Source organism: Typopeltis vanoorti, chromosome 11 (assembly GCF_054136105.1).
Source record: "Typopeltis vanoorti isolate ZY-2024b chromosome 11, IOZ_Tvanoo_1.0, whole genome shotgun sequence".
Lineage (NCBI taxonomy): Eukaryota > Metazoa > Arthropoda > Arachnida > Uropygi > Thelyphonidae > Typopeltis > Typopeltis vanoorti.
Genome location: NC_143559.1, coordinates 103,353,003 through 103,375,228, shown reverse-complemented (window position 1 = coordinate 103,375,228; position 22,226 = coordinate 103,353,003). Strand labels below are relative to the sequence as shown.

General features: G+C 35.1%; 1 protein-coding gene across 3 annotated transcripts in view; it reads left to right on the top strand.

Moving 5' to 3' along the window:
• LOC150101891 (bicaudal D-related protein homolog) overlaps positions 1-22,226 on the top strand; it is a 240,926-nt gene that overhangs the window by 206,017 nt on the left and 12,683 nt on the right. For all 3 annotated transcript variants that reach the window (XM_090400413.1, XM_090400412.1, XM_090400411.1), the window contains one exon: positions 7,140-7,260. In XM_090400413.1, coding sequence (XP_090256539.1) covers positions 7,140-7,260 — 121 coding nt within the window. The remainder of the gene's footprint in view (positions 1-7,139; positions 7,261-22,226) is intronic.

The following is a 22,226-nucleotide window of genomic DNA, read 5'->3' as shown; positions in this document are numbered from 1 at the left end:
ATATGTATAATGTTATGCATTAAGAGAAGGGACACCACCAAGACTAGTTTCGACCTTATTGAGGTCTCTTCAGTGGGAGCCTATAGGTAGAGATGACCTTGCTAATGCTTCTGCCTGGTATCTCCACTTGGGCCTGGCTCCCACTGAAGAGACCTCAATAAAGGTCAAAACTAGTCTTGGTAGTGGGCCTTCCCTTAATGCATAACATTATACATATCCGCAAGGAGATGTGTTTTGCATTATGGGAGTACTGAGATAGGAGTGATGTTAGCTTGCTCCACCTTAGCAACGAGTTGCCCGGTGTTTTACCACCTTACCCCAGTCCTGAAGATACTTTCAGGTGCAAACTTTGTTTGCTCACACTTGGATAAAGGATTAAACTAAATTTATTATAATTATGTTTCCATCTTTGTTCTTGATGTTGTTAGATTGTGTTCGTTTTGCTTTTCCATTAAGTTCTTTCGCTTTCAGGAATGCTTCACTGGTTTTGTTCTTTTTTTTGTGACACTTCTATCTTGGTGCATTGGTTATTTATCCATTCTTCTTTCAATCTCCTGCATAATTGTTTGATTCTCTTATCCATTGATTTATATCTTAATCTTTCTTCTTCATTTGCTCTTCCTTTCCATGCTCTTCTTTCATCAATAAGGTCAGTTACTTTTTATGTTATCCATGGTTTTTATTTTTTTGCTTCATGTTTACTGATCTGGTTCTTAGCAAAAGTTATGAAAGCTGTTTGTAGTTTGTTCCATTGAGAAGATTCACTTTCATTTTGTAACTGTGAAGCCAGTAGTTCTGAAACATTTTCATTGAATTTTAATCATGCTGTTGCATTTTGTAGCATCTGTAAATTCCATTTATGGATTTGTATTATTTTAATTTCTATTGATTTAAGACAAATATTTATCATCATTAGAACTTGTCTATGATATCTGATCCACAATCAGCACTTGGCATGACCTTTGAGTTCCATATTTCATTGAAGTAACACTTACTGATTACAGTATAGTCTAACTGATTTTTGTATCTTCCATCAAGACTTTCCCAGGTGTGTCTTGCTGCTGGTTTTTGTTCAAAATAAATGTTAGTTATGATGAGATTGTGTTTGTTACAGAAATCAACTAATTTTTGTCCTCTCTCATTCTGAATTCCAAGTCCAAATGGTCTCACATGTGTAGATGTTCTCTCTGATCCAACTTTTGCATTCCATTCACCCATAACACAAATAACTTGATTTTTCTTGCCTCCTCCTACCTTTTTACACCACTCGATTTCATCATACATGTTATCATCATCTACTTCTTCATTCTGTTCTGTAGGAGTATATATCTGAATGATAAACATATCTCTGGGCTTTGCATTCACTAGAATTGCAATTACTCGATCTGATTTTTTAATTACATAAGTGATTTTGTTACTAATTTTCTTCTCCACAATGAACACTACATATCTCCTTGATATTTCTCCACCCGAAGTATATAATTTATATGTCTTATGTCTTGAAAAGAATAACATATAAGAAAGTTTTAAAGCAAATAAAAGTTGAGTAGCTCTCAGATGTGAACTGTAGACTAAAATACACAAACATGATTGAAGAAAAAATGAAAGAGTGTGATAACAGAACTTGGAGATTCAGTGGCAAGCCCTGAAGAAAACACTGATTGATTCGACCAGAGAGGCATGTGGTGAGGATATGTAAGGATAGAAAAATCAGAACTGCTATGGTGGACACAAGAAGTTAAAGAGGTAGTGAAAGAAAAGAAGAAAGCATATCAAACATTCCTAGCAAATAAGTCAGCTTGTGCTCTTAGAGAATAGAGAGACAAATGTAAGAAAGCTAAACACTGTAAAACTAGCTAAACAAAAGTCATGGGAGGACTGGTAAAAACATGGAATATAAATATCAAGAAGGTGGCAAAATATTTTGGAGGTTGTTGAAGAAGCTTAGAAATGGAGGAAATGGAGTGCTGTAAAAGGAATTAAAGATGAGGTGACATGAAAACAGGAGAAAAAGATATCCTTGAAGTACAGAGTAATTACTTTAAAAAATTACTAAATGAAACAAGCAGTGATGACAGCACAGTGGTAAAAAACACTAACCAGGCATGCAGTCAGGAATACATATCCATACTTGAAGTAGAAAAAGCAATTAAAAGCCTGAAAGACAGTAGGAGTAGATGATATTTGACCAGAAATGCTGAAGTATGGTGGTATAAATGTCTTACAGTGGCTGCACTGCATAGTTCAGAAGTGCTGGACAGAGGGATGAATTCCAGATGATTAGAGTAGAGCTCTCATAGTACACATATATAAAAACGGAAATAAAACTGAATGCGAGAATTACAGAGGTATTTCTCACATTCATATTTCTCAGTGGTAGATTCAGGCCAAATAGAGGTTGTCAGGATCAGAATTTTGACAGATAGTTGAGAAATCATGGGAATATAACAAGGATCTATATTTAAGTTTTGTAGATCTGGAAAAGGCATATGACAAGGTGGCAAGAGAGAAGCTATTCAAAACGCTTCAGTTATATGGTGTCAATGGGGCATTATATAAAGCAATACTTAGTTTTTATTTGAGTTGTGAGTCAGCAGTTAGAATTGAAGGAAGTACAGGAAGGTGGTTTAATGTTAAATCTGGTGTCAGACAAGGATGTTCGTTATCCCCTCTGTTATTCATTACCTATATGGATCACATTATGAAGGAAAGAGGTATTAAACCTGATATCAAAATTGGAGATGTTAATGTCAGCTGTTTGCTTCGCGTGGATGATGTTATACTTCTAAATAAATCCGCTACAAGTATGCAAGATTCTCTGACTAAATTGAATAACTGTTGTAACAGATATGGTATGAAGGTCAGCAATAAAAAGACAAACACAATGAAAATAGGCAGAAATATTGAAAATATCAACTGCATTGTGAATGGAGAACAAGTAAAACATTTCAGCTACTTAAGCACGATTTTTAGTGAAGATGGTAAATTAAATATGGAAATAGACCGCAGAATCAACAAAGCTGGTATGATAGGCAGTCAAGTGAATAAATTTATATGGAATAAGACAGAGAAATTAGCCAAAACACTAAATTAGCTGTATACAAGACAGTATTCAAACCAATTTTAACTTGTGGATCTGAGAGCTTGGTCAGAAGTAAAATACTTGACCAAATACTAGAGACCGCAGATATGAGAGTCCTGAGAAAGATTAGGGGCATGAACAGATGCCATCAAATTTATTGATGTCATGAACAGATGCCATCAATCTATTCTCATTAAAAATGAGGATATTAGGAAAGAACTTGCCACTGTCAGCATCCAGAAATGTGTTAGCAGAGCTAATCTCAGGTGGTATGGTTACTTAAACAGAATGGGAGAGGAAAAATTAGCAAAACAAGTGTTCGTGCCAGGCCTGCAGGAAAAAGACCCAAAGGAAGACCAAGATAAAGGTGGATTGATACATTAAAAATGTGCCTTAGAAGATAGAAATATAAGATCTGGTAATGTTGGAGTCTCGACAGGTAAAATTTTCATTGTCTTTTTTTTTATTATTATTATTACTTGACACCTCCAAGGAGTCCAAAGATTTATCGAGGGAGGGCAACTACTCTACCAACTATACAATGAACCACAAATACCATCATCATCTACACCAATGGCATCTACTGGCCCACCACTAGTACTTTCACAGACATTCACAAACATCCATGCCCATGGCAGGATTCGAACCCGCAGGCTTTTGGCTGGAGAATGGATATGCTGATCACTTGGCCAACCAAGCTGACATTGTATTTTTACCAGTCTTTGTATTTTTATTGCTGGTTTTCATACAAAATTTATTACAGCAGTTATTCAGTTTAGTCAGGCAATCCTGATGACTTGTCTAGATTTGTTTAGGAGTATAACATTATATGCATAAAGTAAAGAGCTGTGATTAACATCTCCAATTTTGATATCAGTTTAATACCACTTTCTTCACAATGTGATCCATATAGATGATGAATAACAATGGAGTTAATGCGCACTTTTGTTTTGCAACTGATTTAACATCAAACCATTTTCCTGTACCTCCTTTGATTCTTATTGCTGACTTGCAACTCAAATACATGCTATGTATAAAATGTCTCATTTACAGCATATAACTGTAACTGTCATATGCATTTCCTAGATCTGTAAAACTCAAATATAGATCCTTTCTATATTCCCATGATTTCTCAACTATTTGTCTTAAAGTGAATCCTGCTACCTCTATTTTCCTGTACCTCCATCATTCCCTTTCATAATTTTTCTTAACTTTTTCTCAAGTATGCTTGCATAAATCTTACCAGGCACTCAGTAGAGAAATTCCTTTGTAATTCTCACATTGTTTTATTTCCCTTTTTATAGATGGGTACTTTGAGAGCTCTACTCCAGTTATCTGGAATTCTATCCTCTGACCAAGCTTTCTGAATTATGCAGTGTAGCCACTGTAAAACTTTTATATCTCCACATTTCTGCATTTCTGGTCAAATATCATCTATTCCAGCTGTCTTTACACATTTCAGGTTTTTGATGGCTTTTTCTGCTTTAAGTATTGATATATATATATATATATATATTCATAATGAAGGTTTATTTTCTTGATCCTGAGAATTAGTAATGATATTTTTGGTTTACAGATCAAGTGTTGATCAATTTTATTAACTTAACCAACTAGTTTCGCCAAACGTTAACTGTTGGCATCTTCAGGGTACTTACATATAGGTTGAAACAATCTCACAATTATGTGTAACTATAAAATTGACAAGAATAACTGTAAAAAACTGACTAGAATAATTACAAATAAAATAGTATCGAACATGCGTGAAACACGTATTGCGTGTACAAGATTAGCTGGCTGTTGCTGAGGAACTTTCTGTAGTTTGTATTAAAGTTCATTTCTTTTGTTTTTAAAGATTTGATTAGGGTTTTCCATATCTCTGGGAGTACAACAGGCGACTGTGGCTGTTTCTTTGAAAATTCTTGAATGGTAATCTTCCTCTAAGTGAGGGGAACAACTTTTGTCCCACTCGATGACATGTTTAGTTGTGGAGAAATGAGATGATAGGCCAGAAATGTCCTGTCTGTTGTTTTTGACATAGCCAATGTGCTCTTTTTGCCTGATTTCAAAGCTTCTCGCAGTCTGTCCGATGTAACTAGAGCCACACGAGCATGGAATAAACCAAAAATATTATTACTAATATATATATATTCCTGTTGAGTGTTTTCTACTGCCATGCTGTCATTGCTTGTTTCATTTAGTAATCTTTCAGTGTAATTACTCCAGACATCTAAGAATATCTTCAATTTTCATTTTACATTTACCATTTCTGATTTCTTTGACAGCACTCCTTACATTTCTGAGATTTTTTAATAGCCTGCAGAACATTTTACCTCCTTCCTGATATTTATTTTTTAAATGTTCTTCTCAAAGTCTTCCCATGACCTTTGTTTAGCTAGTTTTACACAGTGCTTCACTTTCTTACATTCTTCTGTTTATTCTCTCATAGCAAAAGCTGGCTGATTTGCCAGACTCCGCCATGGGCTATGATTTTTCTATCCTTGTAAACCTCGCCACATGGCTCTCTGGTTGAATCAATCGTTTTCTTCAATTTGCCACTGAATCTCCAAGATTTGGTTCTTGTTTTTAATCTTTTTCATTTCTTCTTGAGTCTACAATTCACCCCTGAAAGCTGTTTAACTTTTTGTTTTAAAACTTTCTTACACACCTTTCTTTTCAATATGATATTCAATTTTATCCTGCTCAAAACTAAATGGTGATCACTTTCAATTTCAAATCCTCTATATACTCTTTTGTCCTGAACCAGTGGGAAAACATGGCTATCCATGATAACATAGTCAATGAGACTTTTTTTTTATTTCTTGCATCTCCATGTGAATTTGTGCACATTTTTATGTTGGAACATGGTGTTAATAATAACTAATCCATGTCCTGAACAGAAATCCAGCAGGTACTTGCCACTGTTATTAGCTTTGTTCTTTTTTCCAAGTTTTCCCAAAACATTTCTATATATCTGGTAATCATTTCCTACTCTGCTGTTTAGATTTCTAACAAGGACCAACTTTTCCTTTTTTGTTGTGTTAGCTGTCTTCTGTGCCTAGAAAAATTCCTCAATATCCTCCTTAGTAGAAACTTCTGTGGGACCATAGGCACAATAAGTCTCATTGTTTAGTTCTCCATTTTGAAACTTGTGCACTTCAAGCCACTTCAGGTTTTTAATAAGTAGGGGGAGAGGGGTGCACACAAGGCCAGCAACTTAACTCCAAGCTCTTGCTGTAGCTAAATGTATGGTATTCGCTGTCTAAAGCAGTAGTAATTAGAAACATGGGGGAAGAGAGAGAAAGAAAAACTTGTCACCAGTAATGCTTATTTGCAGCCTCTACATTTTTCTTTTAGTTTTAGCAACTTGCTGAGCTCAATTGAGATTGAGTGTATTTTGACATTAACTCAACTAAGAAGACATAAAAATTTTATATTCTTAAGGTTTCTTTTAAAATCTAGTTCAAAGCATCTTTTATATTTTATTTTCTTGAGTGTTAGTAAATTCTTTGTTATAAAGTTATTTATAACTTTAAATCAAGAATTTATATATATAATTTAAAGTTATAAATTTGTAACCCTAAAAACAGATCAGTATATACAGTCTGTCAGTTATGCACTAAGTGCATAACTGACAGTCTGTGCATATTGTTAACTGCCATCAAATGCAAGTCTCATAATTTTTGTCCTACTTCTAGTTGGTGAGTGATGCACATTATTTCTCACAGTTATTTGAATAGTATATGTTCATTTAGTGTCTTACCATTTGTGTGTGTGGCAAATAAATAAAACTGGAAGACAGAGATAATAATTTAAATTGCTTTTAAGTTACTTTTAACTGACACTTCATTGAAGCATTGCAATGAGCAAGTCCATTTCTATCATGATTTTTGACATCTTATAAGTCTTATCTTTCAGATTATTCTTGACTATATTATTTCAGACTATAACTATCATTACAGATAAAAGAATGTATAACATATTGCATTATACTTTATTATTTATACTTTAAATAAATATTTGCTGATCTTTTGTTACAGTTTCTTTTTCTTTATTACAGAAAAAATACAGTTGAGATTGAATTAGCCAAAACAAGAATAGATGTAATGCATATTAACAGTCAGTTAATGGAAGCTGTGCAACAGAAAATAGAACTTTCTCAGCAGCTGGAGCAGTGGCAGGTCAGTACTGATGAAACTTCATTACTATAGTTATTATTAATTAACTAAACTATTACACATATTTAACATAACATTTTCCAAGCTATGAGGCATGTCCAGAGCTCGACAAATATGCTCTCACACTCACCTGTGGCAAATAGATTTTGCCAGCTGGCAATTAGCTACAGACTGGACAAAATAGAATATTTTTGATTTAATAAAAAAATAACTTTCTGAACAAAATCTATTTTTAACTTTAAGAGAACACAGAATATGTGTAATATAAAGGGACATTCTAGTAACAAAAATGAATGCAACAAATTATATTTTCCAGAAAAACAATATTGTTTTTACTGTTCTGGCTGTTTTTATTACTGCACCACTAATCACTTTATTAAACTCTATTGACTATTGAGACACATCTTTAAAAAAAAAAAAAATGGGGATGGGGAGGTCTTGGGCGAGTACATTTTTTTTTGTGGCAAGCAGGATTTTGCATAATTTGTCGAGCTCTGTGTATGCTTTATAAGTAATGTATAAGTATTTCAAGTAGTTTTAAGGAACTGTGACATAGTGAAAAAATTACTTTTTCTTGTTTAACTGTCACTTATGTTAAACATTATTTTATTCTAAAAAAAATTAAATATTTCGATATGTGCATGTTGGTGTTAATTGCAATGAAACACATCCAGTTAACTTTTTGTAGCAAACACTGTAATAGTTAACTCATTATAACAAACTACTGAAAAGTTTCAGTCCACGTTTAACAGCCTCCTTGCTCTTCTTAAGGAAATTCATTATAGTAAACCTCCCACTGCAAACTATTCCTTTTTCAAATTCTACAACATGTTACAATATGTTAAGCTCACTGAACTGTCATGACCAAATAACTTGACTTCATATAAACCTACTTAATGATCTGATAGGCATTTAATCCTTTCTGCATAGTCTGCTTTCTGTGTCAATGAATGTTCAGTCTCAGAATACATTACACATATTCTTAGACTGAACAAATGAAGGTTAATAACCTAATATTCTTAGACTGATTTGTGTCTTGTGGGATGAAAATCTAAGTTTCATGGCAATGGCAACCTCCATATTAGGTTATTAACCTTCATTTGAAAAGACTATATAAAAGTCTATTTTGTATTGTTTTTATGTCTATTGTTTATAAATTAAAATGTCTTAATTCAGTTTTAAAATGACAAAGTGGGCTGGACTGTCTTGCCAAGCTTTATGAAAGTGTGAATTCTTTTATGGTAAAATTATGTTTGTTCAATTCCAGGTAGCAGTTTTTACATTTTTGCACATATATATAATACAATGTAAAGCTCATGTGTTGGTTATGGCCAGTACTTTTTTTTAATAAAAAACAATAGGTGTCAGTCATCTTATTTGTCATTTTAATAGAACTCCCATTCATAGTTATTTCCTTTATAGTTTTCTTTTAGCATATATTATTATTAGCTAAATAAGATGAATATTATATATAATTTACATTTTTATTCATAAATAATATACTTTATATTATTTAATACATAATATATTTTATTGATAAATAATAAATAAACAGACAAGAGTATACCAAAAAACATGCTGGTAACTTATTATGTCTGTACACAAATGCTAGGAGTATCAGAAACAAAGGGGTAGAGTTTGTTGCTGTAATCAATATATTGGGATCTCATATTGTAGGCACTAGTGAGACCTGGCTTTCAGAAGCAGACATACTAACTGGTATTGAGTGTAAAGAGTACAGTATTTTTAGGAAGGATAGACAGGAGAGTGTGGGGCTGTTAATGATGTTAGATGACTTGAATCCAGTTAGAGTTGAGACCTATTACTTAAATACTAGTAACAGTTTTTCATGTAGCAGTGAGTTTGATGCCATCTGCTGTGAGGTGGAGTCTAACAGGATCAAATACATAGTGGGGTGTTGTTACAGACCCAGTGGATTACATGTTGCTTGATGAAGAAATGCATTACCAAATAAAGATGATGGGTGAGATTTTGGTAATCATAATTGGGGAACTTTAATTATCTGAATACTCATTGGATAGTTTGATATCTCATGAGATGAGAAGATTGAAACTGAATTTATTGAGTTGTTGTGAGACAGCTTCTTCAAGCAGCATGTGACAGAAGGAACTCGAGGTCAAAGAGTGTTAGATCTGATGATACTGTCAGAGGAAATTTTAGTTAAAGATGTAACTTTTACTGCTTCTGGATGGTGACATTGATTGTGTAGTACTCACTTAGGAGGTGGCTAAATTTATGAAAGCAGGAAATTACGACCACTTAAGGTGTATTCTGGGTTCTGCACCATGGTATCAGTTGTTGGGTGGGACGGATATTGACAGTGCATGAGTAGGGTTTAAAAAAAATACTTAAATGATGCAGTATCAGAACGTGTCCTTAGAATTCAAATTGGTACAAGTGAAATGGGTGTGTAATCTCATTAAGCAAGAGATTTGTAACAAATAATGATGTCAAATGAATACTGTGTGCATAAGGATGATGTCAGTTATGAAAATTATAAGCAGCAAGCCAGAAGAGTTACAACTGTTGTATTTAATATGGGTATGAAGAGAAATTGGCTCTGCAAGCTAGAAACAATCCATAAGAATTTATTGTTCATGATAAAAGCTTAATGGAATGAAACAGCACTAGGAAACATTTAAAAGAAGTATTTAATACTGCCCATATTTTGTCTCAGTTACAGAGACATTGTCAGGGAATGCAAAATGAGACTTGTAACACACAAAGGTGTGTTACAAGTCTCATTTTGCACTCTCTGACGATGATTCTGTAACTGAGATGAAATATTGGAAGCATTAAATACTTCTTTTAATTTTCCTAGTGCGTTTCATTCCATTAAACTTTTATCATGAGTTTTTCCCAGCACCTAAGCCCTAATACATGAATTCTATCATTATGCTGCAAATAATAGAAAGAATGAATATGAAAGAATAACTATTGAATGCAGATGATATGCAGTGACTGATGCAGAAGAGATTGTTCACATAATGATTGCCCATTTTGCTAAAAGCTATCATCCTGGTGTGGAATAAACATTGTGCTCACTGCTACTTCTTCACTGTATTAAGAAACTCAGGTGTATGAGCAGGAAGTACTAGAGCTGTTGCATAAACTAAATAAGAATTCTGCAGTAGGGACTGATGGGATATCAGCACAGATGCTGAAAAAGTGTTCATCTGAAGTAGCTATTCCTTTGACCAGGCTATATAATTGGATTTTTCTAAGGTATTTGACAAAATACAGTGTCAAAGACTTACATAAATTGGAAAATATGGGATTGGATTATAAATTATTGGCATGGATAAGAGGATGGGTGACTGATAGATATCAAAAAGTGGTATAAATGGAGGGAGAGATGCGAGTCTGCAAGATTCGAAGTAACCAGTGGTGTCCCACAAATGACATTAGGAATGTTTGACGTGCAACATACTCTGTCATCAGCTATTTGCTGATGACAGAGATAGGTAAGGTAATGAGGAGTGCTGCTGATATGCAGGACTTGCACAGTGCATTGTGTTGTTTCAGGAAATTGACAAAACTAGAAAATAACTAAAAATTATAATTATTACTGCCTATATTTTGTCAAAGTTAAATTGGCATCTTAAGGATTAATACATTGGTATTAAATGCTTACAAGCAGGCACACTTCAGTAACAAAGATGGAACAGAACAGACATATGAATGTTGGCTGTCCTGCCTGTTTGGCCATAGTATGAATGGTTGCAATGGAGTGTACTGTGTACCTTGCAAGTTCTGCAAGATACACGGTACACTCCAGGTAAATCCAGCGGTTGTAGTTGGTCTTTTGGGGGGAGGAGGGGAGGGAACAGATAAGGCTTGTTAGCTTTCTGTGTGGTTTATAAGTGATCACACCTTTTCTGGGACACCACACACCACGAATATATGGGATGGTGATGGATTTGCTGTAATCTATTTTTTTTGGGGGGGGGAGAACTATGTGGTGTTAGAATACTTTTTTTGGGGTGGGAAATGTAACCATTGGACAAAAAAATGTTTTTTATGCAGGGAGAGTTTTGTGGTGAGCACAGTATTATTTGAGCAAATTAATTTTGCTCAGTGCACTAGGGTTTTTATAGTTTCTTATTGTTTGGATTGAGAAATGATGTGACCGTTGATGAATGTATTTACCTGTATATATACAAGACAACCAAACATCCATTTGGTTGTCTTGTACTTGGGTATCTAGGAAGGGAAGACTGTTGTTACTTTATATTTCCATTCTGAATCGGATCCTTGGATGTTGGCTGTTCAAAAAGGATAGGAAAGTGTGTAAGTTGTCCAGGCCATATGGCCAAATAGCAAACACGTCCACATAGCATATCCAAATAGTGTGTTTACTGGGGGAAGGGAGAAAGAGTGGAGCCCATGGCTGTTCCCTCTTATTTGTTTTAGAATTTTCCTTGTCAAACAATATAGCTCGATTTCATAGTGAATTGAAACAACACCGAGATGTTGGGAGGAAATTCTGCTTGGATCAGAGCCAAGGTGTCCTTTACTGCAACATTTGTGAATAAGAAAGAGACATAGAAACTAATCATTAGGTCACTGTTGAGAATGATGAGATTTTGTATACTGAACTTAAAGTGGGCTGAGTTTTTTATATTTGATGAGGCATTGCCAGTAGTATGAGAAAGCACTTTGACTAAATGTTTGCTTGTTTGTTGGTGGGTGAGTCTAAACCATCTACAATTGGGTGTATTGTTACATTCTCTTAAAGGATTTTTGGGAGTCCATAAATATGGGGGGGGGGGGGTTAGGATCTAGAATTGTAAGATTTTAGTTTTAGAATAAAATAAAAAAATTGACACTAATTTTAGAAATAAAAAAAATTACTGAAAAAATTGACCACACACACACACACACACAAACATACATATATATATATTTATTTATATTTAACAATTTGCAAAAAATGTGCCTGCCCAATGCAGACAGAAGGTACATGATATATAGTCAAGCAAGTTTCTGCCTGGTGCATAACTCATATGAGATACAGCTTGGTGTATATGTTAACATATAAACATAAAAGTCATATAAAATTCTAAAAATGGTTGTAAAGTTTTATATAGCAAATATCTTAACAATAAGCAAAAAGTGCAAATTTATTAAATAACTAAGCTTATGTCAATGCTAGTTAAAAAAAACATGACTGAGTACACTGTACCTTGCATACTGTTCCAAAAAAAAAGTATAATTGTGTAGAGAATGTCTGGTAGTTTCTAACATGGCAGCTGGGTGAGTATGCTACTTTCAGTTATCATTTTTCATTTATTATGTTTTGTTTTTGTTTCACTCACCTAGAAATTGACGGGTCAAAGCTATATAACTGAGAAGAGACCTCCAGATAGTCTTTAAAGGAATGCAGAAAACTGACTTAATGTCCAATCCTCACCTTCTCATGATGCACCCTATTAGGTAAATACCTAGATACTGAACGAACGAGGATGGACTAGCAATTTGGGATTTAGCCATCCAAATTGTATTCTTATGGGCTTAAACCACAATATAAAATGATGGTGTTAGGTCTTATATCTCTGATATTGATATGTCGAGGCAGTATATTTAACTTTATCCTTTCCTACTTCAGCCGCTATATCAAATTCTATCGCATGTACCTCTTTGTTAAGTCGGTTATGCCATTGTTATGTGATCTTCATTAATATTAATCTTAACGTTATGTCTCGCTTCTCTTATACCTTTTCTTACGTAATTTAACCTTCTAAGGGCTACCAGAAATTACCTGTTCCCTGAATTCCATGAGTTATCCTGGTCACTCAGGCAAAATTTATTTTTTATCTGCACCAGCCTGGGCCTTAAGGTTAGAGATAAACTCAGCTTTTAGGATAATCATAGAATATTAGGTGCCACTAATAATGTTAATTGAATTCTTAGAAGCCTTGGGTTCTCTGGCTTATTTTATTTGCAGTCATGCCCTACTATTTTCAATTGGGGTATCCCCACACACACACACACACACACGATCACAGGATCGATGTTTTATGAAGGGTCAGTCATCATGATCAGAAACACATGTAAGTAAGGAATCAAAATGTTTATTAAACTCATTATGTTTTACGTCGATGACCTTCTCATTGACGGCCTATGGTTGATCTTGCCGAAATCTGCTGCGGTGTCATGCCAGAACTTTTTGTAAGTCAGCCCTCAAAATTGAGAGCTGAACTGCGATGAACTCTTGGAGCACATGAAGAGAAATGCAGGAACAAGAAAAAACGGGGGGGGGGGGGGGATTTACTTCCGTGTCGCAGGTTTTATACGCTCCCCTAGAGCGCCACCTTTCCGAGTTTGAATTTCTCTTATCATCTTACCCATTGGTCTCAGGCTGGGTGACTTCACTGATCAACATACAGGACTTCTTGTTTCCGGGAACGTCTGAATCATGATGTCTTCTCAGATATGATGCCCGCGGGTGCTTATGCTGCTCTTATAGTATTAGGGCAATCTTTGCCCTATGTTGCTGAATAATACGCATCCTTTCATTATAATATTTCACTAATGATTTCTCTCATATCTGCCCCTTTTTGCTGACTTACATTCATGCTGGACATATAGATACATTAATTTAAATTCACATAATTCACAGTTTATCATACAAGAAGTTGTTACAAAAAAAAAACATAGTTACACTGCGCTAAAAGATAAGTATGCATATATATATTTTTTGTTAATTGTTAGATTCTGGAATGGTGACGTCATGTAAAATTTGAAGTCGCCTATTTCAGATCTAACAATGGTATAATAAGACAGTATTTAATGCCGGCTGGGGCTTCGCCTAGTTAAACAAGGTCCTCATTGTTTTCACCACAGAACCAGGGTGAACAGCAAAAAGTCAGCTACTGGAACAAATCCTGAAACACATCCCAACTCAACATTACCAGAGTTCAAGATCAGAGTACTATCAGCATAAGAAGCCTGAATGGCAAAGATATATAACTAACACAAGAATTGGATAAATAGCAGATTCACATAATAGGGGTGACTGAAACAAAAAAAAAAACAAGACAAAAACTGGTGAGATCTTTCTAAACAATAAATACAAAATGTTATATTCAGGCAATGATAGTCAGATAAAAGGAGTAGCTATAGTATTCAACACTAAATATGAGGCTAATCTTCTTGAAAGGCAAGCAATATCAAGTATGGTGATTTGAGCAAATATCAGAATGGGGAACTGGACAATGAGACTTATTTGTGCCTATGGTCCCACAGAAGGTTCTATAAAAGTAGAACTGGAGGAATATTTTGAGGCTTTAGAGAAAGCAACTGACACAGTGAAAAAGGAAAAGTTGGTCCTTGTTGGGGATCTGAATAGCTGAGTAGGAAATAATTTTCAGACATAAAGAAATATGTTGGGAAAATTTAGAGAAAAGAGCAAAGCTAATAATAATGCAAATACCTGTTGGATTTCTGCTCAGGACGTGGACTGGTTATTACTAACACAATGTTCCAACACAGAAATGTGCACAAATTCACATGGAGAGAAGAGGCAAGGAATAAGAAAAGTCTCATTGACTATGCTATTGTTGATAGTGATGTTTTCTCCCTGGTGCAGGACAAATTTCATATTGAAAATATGAAATTCAATTTTATCCTGCTCAAGGATAAAATTTCTCAAAGTTTAAAACTTTAAGAAACTTTTAAAGCAAATAAAAGTTGATCAGATCTCAGATATGAATTGTAAACTAAAATACTCAAACATTATTCAAGAAGAAATGAAAGAATTTGAGAATTGGAACCAAACCTTGGAGATTCAGTGACGAATCCTGAAGAAAACGTTTAGTAATTCAGCCAGAGAGGCATGTGATGAGGTTGTCTGCAAGGATAGAAAAATCAGAACTCCATGATAGACACAGGAAGTTAAAGAGGCAGTGAAGGAAAAGAAGAAAGCATACCAAAAGTTCCTGGCAAATAAGTCAGCTTGTGCTCTTAGAGAATACAGACACAAATGTAAGAAAGCTAAGCACTGTGTAAAACTAGCTAAACAAAAGTCATGAGAAGACTTTGGTAAGAACAAAGAAATTTAATATCAGGAAGATGGCAAAATATTCTGGAGGCTGTTGAAAAAGCTCAGAAATGGAAGAAAGAGTGCTGTAAAAGGAATTGGAGATGATAAAAGTGACATGAAAACAGGAGAAAAAGATATCCTTGATGTATGGAGTAATTACTTCAAAAAATTGCTAAATGAAACAAGCAGTGACAGCACCAGTGGTAAAAAAACACTCAACTGGCATGCAATCAGGAAGCATATCCATACTTGAAGTAGAAAAAAACCATCAAAAGCATGAAATGTGGAAATGCAGCTGGAGTAGATGATATTCGACCAGAAATGCTCAAGTATGGAGGTATAAAGTCTTGCAGTGGCTGTTCTGCATGGTTCGGAAGGCCTGGAGAGAGAGACAAATTCCAGATAATTAATGTAGAGCTCATAGTACCCACATACAAAAAGGGAAATAAAACTGAATGTGAGAATTATAGATGTATTTCCCTACTGAGTGTTCCTGGTAAGATCTATGCAAGTATACTAGAGAAATGACTGAGAAGGATTGTGGAAGGGAACTTGGTGAAGAATAAGCTGGATTCAGGCCAAATAGAGGCTGTCAAGATCAGATTTTCACTTTATGATAAATAGTTGAGAAATCATGGGAATATAACAAAAATCTGTATTTAAGTTTTGTAGATGTGCAAAAGGCATATGACAAGGTGCCAAGAGAAAAGCTATTCAGAACACTACAGTTATATCATGTCGATGGGGCATTATATCAAGCAATACTTAGTCTTTATCTGAGTTGTAAGTCAGCAGTTAGAATTCAAGGAAGTACAGGAAGATGGTTTGATGTTAAATCTGGTGTCAAATATCCTTGTACATTATCCTTTGTGTTATTCATTATCTATATGGATCACATTATGAAGGAAAGCGGTATTAAATCTGATATCAAAATTGTAGATATTAATTTCAGATATTTACTTTATGTAGATGATTTTTTACTTTTAAATAAATTCAGTATAAGTCTGCAAGATTCCCTGACTAAAATGAATAACTGTTGTAATAAATTTGGTATGGAAATCAACAATAACAAGGCAAAGACAGTGAAAATTTGTAGAAACATTGAAAATATCAACTGCATCGTGAATGGAGAACCTATAGAAAAAGTAAAATATATCAGCTACTTAGGCTGGCAGGTTGGCAGGAAAACGACCCAGAGGAAGACCAAGATATAGATGGATTGATACAGTACAAAGTGCCTTAGACGATAGAAATATAAGATCTGATAATGTTGGAGTCTTGACAAGTAACAGACTGATTTGGAGGAAAATTGTAGATAGGAAGTTAGTAATGATGTAAATTTTTTTTTCATGTAGTACTATCATATCCTGTACCCCCCTTGAGGGTATATGGCAGGAATTTGATGATGATAATGATGGTAAATGAAATATGGAAATAAATAACAGAATCAACAAAGCTGGTATGGTAAGAAGTTAGCTGGATAAATTTATATGGAATAAGAGAGAAATTAGTCAAAACACTAAATTAGCTGTATACAAGACAGTGTTCAAACCATCTTTAACTTATGGATCTGAGAGCTGGGTTAGAAATAAAACACTTCACCAATTTTTGGTTGATTCTGCTGTCTATTTCCATATTTAATTTATCATCTTCACTAAAAATTGATGAACATATGGCATCAATGGCAATATCATATTAAAAATGAGGATATTAGGAATGTGTTAGCAGAGCTAATCTCAGGTGGTATGGTCACTTAAACAGAATGGGAGAGGAAAGATTAGCAAAACAATTGTCCTGCCAGGTTGGCTGGAAAAAAAACTTAGAGGAAGACCAAAATAAAGGTGAATTGATACAGTAAAAAGTGCCTTAGAAGACAGAAATATAAGAACTGATAACAGATTTAGAGGAAGATTGTTGATAGGAAGTTAGTAATGATATGAGTTTTTCATGTAGTACTATCATACTATCCTGTACACTCCTTGAGGGTACATATCAGGAATTTGATAATGATGAAATTGAAGCAAGTTAACAACACTGAAAGCTTTTATTTCTTAGGAAGGATAGGCTATACTATACAGGCATACAAACATATGAACACAACAGTAGTACACTACAGATCAGCTACTCTCCTATCTGAACTATTCAGTACCTCCCCTTCTTTACAAACTTTAACTTATATGTCAATTACCTTTCCACATGGCATTGCATAATTAAAAAATATCGCAGTATAATTCTTATTAGAGACGTGACAATATAATAGTATCTTGAAGTGGCTGGCTTCAAAAAAGTACCATGTTTGGTCTCAAGAACAGCACTTCTGTGTTATTCAAAGTGTACCAAAGTGCTATGCAAATGTAATCTTCACACCACTTTTAAAGCACACATCAGCCTAGCAGCCTTTGTCCATTCTCTAAAAGGCAAACTCCCTCCTTAAACATCCGGGAATGTTTGTGCTTGTAAGTTGGTCTGCTTTGTTGGACAGATAGGAAGAATACATAATGTCTGTTCTTCAGAAACATAAGGAATATGTATAATTACCATCATTATGGCAAGTTGATCAGGACTACTAATCACCCCACAATTTGGTCAACTTTCATAATATGAAATGAAAGAAAACAACAGTGCTATAAAGGAGCCGTTTTTTGAATTAGTATCAGCAGTGAAAGACTCCCATAATGTCAACAAGTAAAGTTGCATTAATTGGGAGACAGTTATTCTAAAACCACCTAGTTAACACCATTAAAAAAAAATATGAACACAGTATGGCATTAATTAGTCTAATTAACATTCATTTATCCACTTCTGTTTGCTCATTTATTCTCTCCCCTTTTAAAATCACTTCTGCAGAACAATGTGGAAAGTAAAATTACCCTTTTAAATGAGTAATATTCAGTTGTGTTTAAGTTTCTTGAGGGTGTTGCAGATTCTAAGAGTAATCTTTAGGAGGAGACCCCTGATCCAGACTGTGTCATAAGCTGATATTAGATCAATGAAAGTGACTCCGGATTTAAGTTTCTTCTGGAAGCCTGCTTCAGTTTGTGTTGTCAGGGCCTAGACCTGGTCACAGCAACTTCTTCCTGGCTTGAGGTGAGCTTGTTCAATCGGGAGTGCTCTTTCGACGAGTAGTGAAATTCTTTTAAGGAGAATTCTTTCAAAGAGCTTAAAGGTTGAGCAAAGCAAGGAGATATAGGTCATAGATATTTGACATTATTTGGATCTTTCCCTGGTTTGGGCAAAGCAATTATTTTGACTTCCCGCCACAGTTTTGGTAGTTTTCCAGTTGCTATAATTTTTGAGAAAAAGGCGGCCAGCCATGTTTGACCTCGTTGGCCACGATGTTTTAGAAACTCAGGGAGGATATCATCCACTCCTGCAGCCTTGCCATTCTTGGTGAGTTTTAAGGCTTCCTGTACCTCTTCCAGAGATACTGGGCATACAAGTTCAGGAAGCTCAGGGCCCAGATATTTTTTCTGATGGAAGATTGCAGTTATTTTCCTGGTAGAACTGGAACGTATCTTGGAGGTTTTCAGTAAATGATTAGCCATTTGATCAGGAGTTATCTCTGGTGGTGTGTATGTTGTTGTTGTTGTTCTTCCCCCCCCCCTAATTTTCTCATTAGGCTAGATTTAGTGAAGTCAAGTTCATGGATGGTTGAGATCCATCTTTTCTTTCTATTTTTGATTAGTTCAACAAATCTGGAATAGCAATTAGGGGTGGGTGGTATTGCTGTAATTATTTACTCAATTTGTTTCTCAAATAGATTCCAGTTGGATCTGCGAAAGTTCCATCTAGCGATTGGTGTTCCACTGATGATTGGGATTGATGTGCCTCTCTCTGTTAGTGTAGGACAATGCTGGCTATTAGGGAATCTCTTGAGGATGGTTCTGGTTGTTGGTCTTCTTTAGACATCTCTTGAGGATGGTCTTCTTTAGACAAAATAGCCAAAGACAAAGCAATTGACGTCCTGGCTCTCCAGGAAACCCATGTGCCTGGCACAGCTCTCAATAGACTAAAGATCCCAGGCCCAATTCTTGTTCTTATAACTACAAATGGCAACTTACACTCGGCCTGGTCTCAAGGACATAATGTAACATGTGCCTGAAGCAGAATACTCAATAGGTTTAAAATTCAAAATACTACCATCTACAATGTCTACAAACCACCTGGCCTGACCAGATGGACCAGCCACCACCTCACCCTGCTATCTGTTGGTGACTTCAACTCTCATCATACCATGTGGGGCTATTCCTCTAACAACCAGGATGGTGATAATCTAGCTAACGGGACGGATACACATAACCTGTATTTGATCTATGGTGCCAAGCAAGAAGGCACTCAGCCAGATAGAACAGAATCCTAAACCCCAGATCTCTGCATAGTCCCTAAAATTTTATTAATTCTAGATAATGCTCAGGTCATCCATCTTACATCAGTGATCTTCATCCCAAGATGAAGGTCATGTTTCTCCCTCCAAACACTACTCCATTGATCCAACTGATGATCAGGGAGTTCTTGCAGTGTTTAAGGCTTATTATCTACGGAAAACTTTTTCACCAGCCATTTCTGCCACTGAAGGAAATGATCACTCTCATGCAATTCTGGAAAGCATTCAATATTTATCATACTATTAAAAATATTGTTGTGGCTTGGGACAGAGTGAACTCTCAATGTATGAATAGCATATGGAAAAAGACATTAAAAAGGTTTGTGCATGATAAATTGAGTGAAGAAATAATCAACCTAGCAAACAATCCAAATCTCGAAGTGAATGATGACAACATAGTTCAACTCATAGAAAGTGCCCCTGAAGAGTTGACCAACAAAGAATTGGTCTAACTGGAAGAACAACGTGCTGCAGAAGAGGAAGAATGAGAAAAGGAAGAGGGGAAAAGAGAAATAAGAAGAGGTAGTTAAACAATTCATAGTGAAAGGTCTTGCAGAAATGTTCTCTGCAGTTAGTGATATTCTCAAAATGGCTGAAGGTATGGATCCCATTGTTGAATGCTACTTATTAGTAGAAAGGAAAATACATGATGCATTTGTTTGCTATAAACAAACAAATGCATTATGTACTTGTTTGCTATAAACAAATTTATGATGAAAAGAAGAAGAGGAATAAGCAAAGCACATTAGACATTTTCATCAAAAAAAAAAAAAAAAAAAAAAGGTTACACCAGAAGCGTCACAGCTTGGTCCTTCACATAGGGAAGGTAATGAAGATGTGATTATGGAGGAAGATTTGGGTAATTATTCTCCTGTTTTATAGTGTCAGTAACGCACAGTACAGCTTTATAAGGTTTAAAAATTAAAATGACAGTATACTTATTATTAAGTCTATAATCCCTATAACTCTGTTGATTTAATGTATCAACTTACATCCTGGCAGATGGAATGGAACCTCGACGTAAGTAAAGTGATGACTGTACTTACTAATATCGAATTGATAGCCATTATCATATTCAGTGCATTCTGTAAATGTTGTATATTAGCAGTATGCCATCCCTTTGAATCATCAGCAAACAATTGGAGATCTCCTTTCAGCCCCTTATCAGTATCATTAATATATAGATTAAACAACAGTGGTCTAAGGACTGATTCCATTCCTGAGACACTCTAGTGGTCACCTTAAATCTAGACCACTTATATTCTAGTCCCACATTCTCTAGTTTATTGCAACAGCCCTTCATGTGGTATCCTATCAAATGTCTTAGCAAAGTCCAACAATATCATAGTGTATCCATTCCCTTTATCCAACCCACCATAATATTATAAAATATGAGCAAATTGATCAGTCATGATCTCCCTTTAGTAAACTCAGGCTGTTGCTTGCAAAAGAACAGCATGTGTTTATTAAAGGGAGGTCATGACTATAAGTGGTCATTGTTTTTGTTCCCATTTCTGTATGCAAGTTCTTACCAACTTCTCTAAAATCTTCATATTCTCAAAAATAAAGAATGACTACAACAAGAAAACAGTCAATAGATGTCTTCACAAAGAATATACTTAAAAACAAAAAAAATTATTATTATTAACATCTGACCTCCATGGAGTCAAAGGACTCATTGTGGGAGGTCTTATACTTTCTCATGCATCAAACTGTGCCTTGAACCATTCCTAGTTTCTGTACTCACCACACTATCAGGCAATGCATTCCACTCATCAATTGCTCTTCACACAAAGAACCTACTTCCCACTTCCCTGCTCATACCCTCCTTATACATCTTCCATGGATGGCCTCTAGTTCTTTCCTTGTCTTCCTCTATTCTATGAAATATCTTCACATAACAATTGATAACAACCCCTCACCACACTTACACACCCAACTTATATGTCTCATATTCCTCCTCCTTCTATTCACAAGGCTCTGTAAATTGCATTCCCTCAATCTGATAGCCATTATCATATTCAATGCATTCTGTAAATGTTGTATATTAGCAGTATGCCATCCCTAGCTTTGAATCATCAGCAAACAATTGGAGATCTCCTTTCAGCCCCTTATCAGTATCATTAATATATAGATTAAACAACAGTTGTTTAATCTATATCTGACACTTAGTAACCTTCTCTGGATCTTCCACAATACGTCCTCATCCCCCTGAAACCCAGGCAACCTAATCTGTACACAGTAGTCCATATGTGGCCTGATCAAAGCCTTATACAAGGAAACTGTAACCTCTTTGCTTCTTCATGTCAGTATCTTCCTCATTATCGCTATAATCCATTGGGATGTTCTTACAGTTTTACTATATAACTCCTAAACTTCAAGTCTCTGTCCATCTTCACTCTCAGATTTCTCATCTCCTCCACCTTCACCATTAATTGTATACTCGATGTCCCATCCTTGTCTACCAAATTTCAAGACCTTGCACTTTGCAATATTAAACTGATAGCTCTACTCATTTAC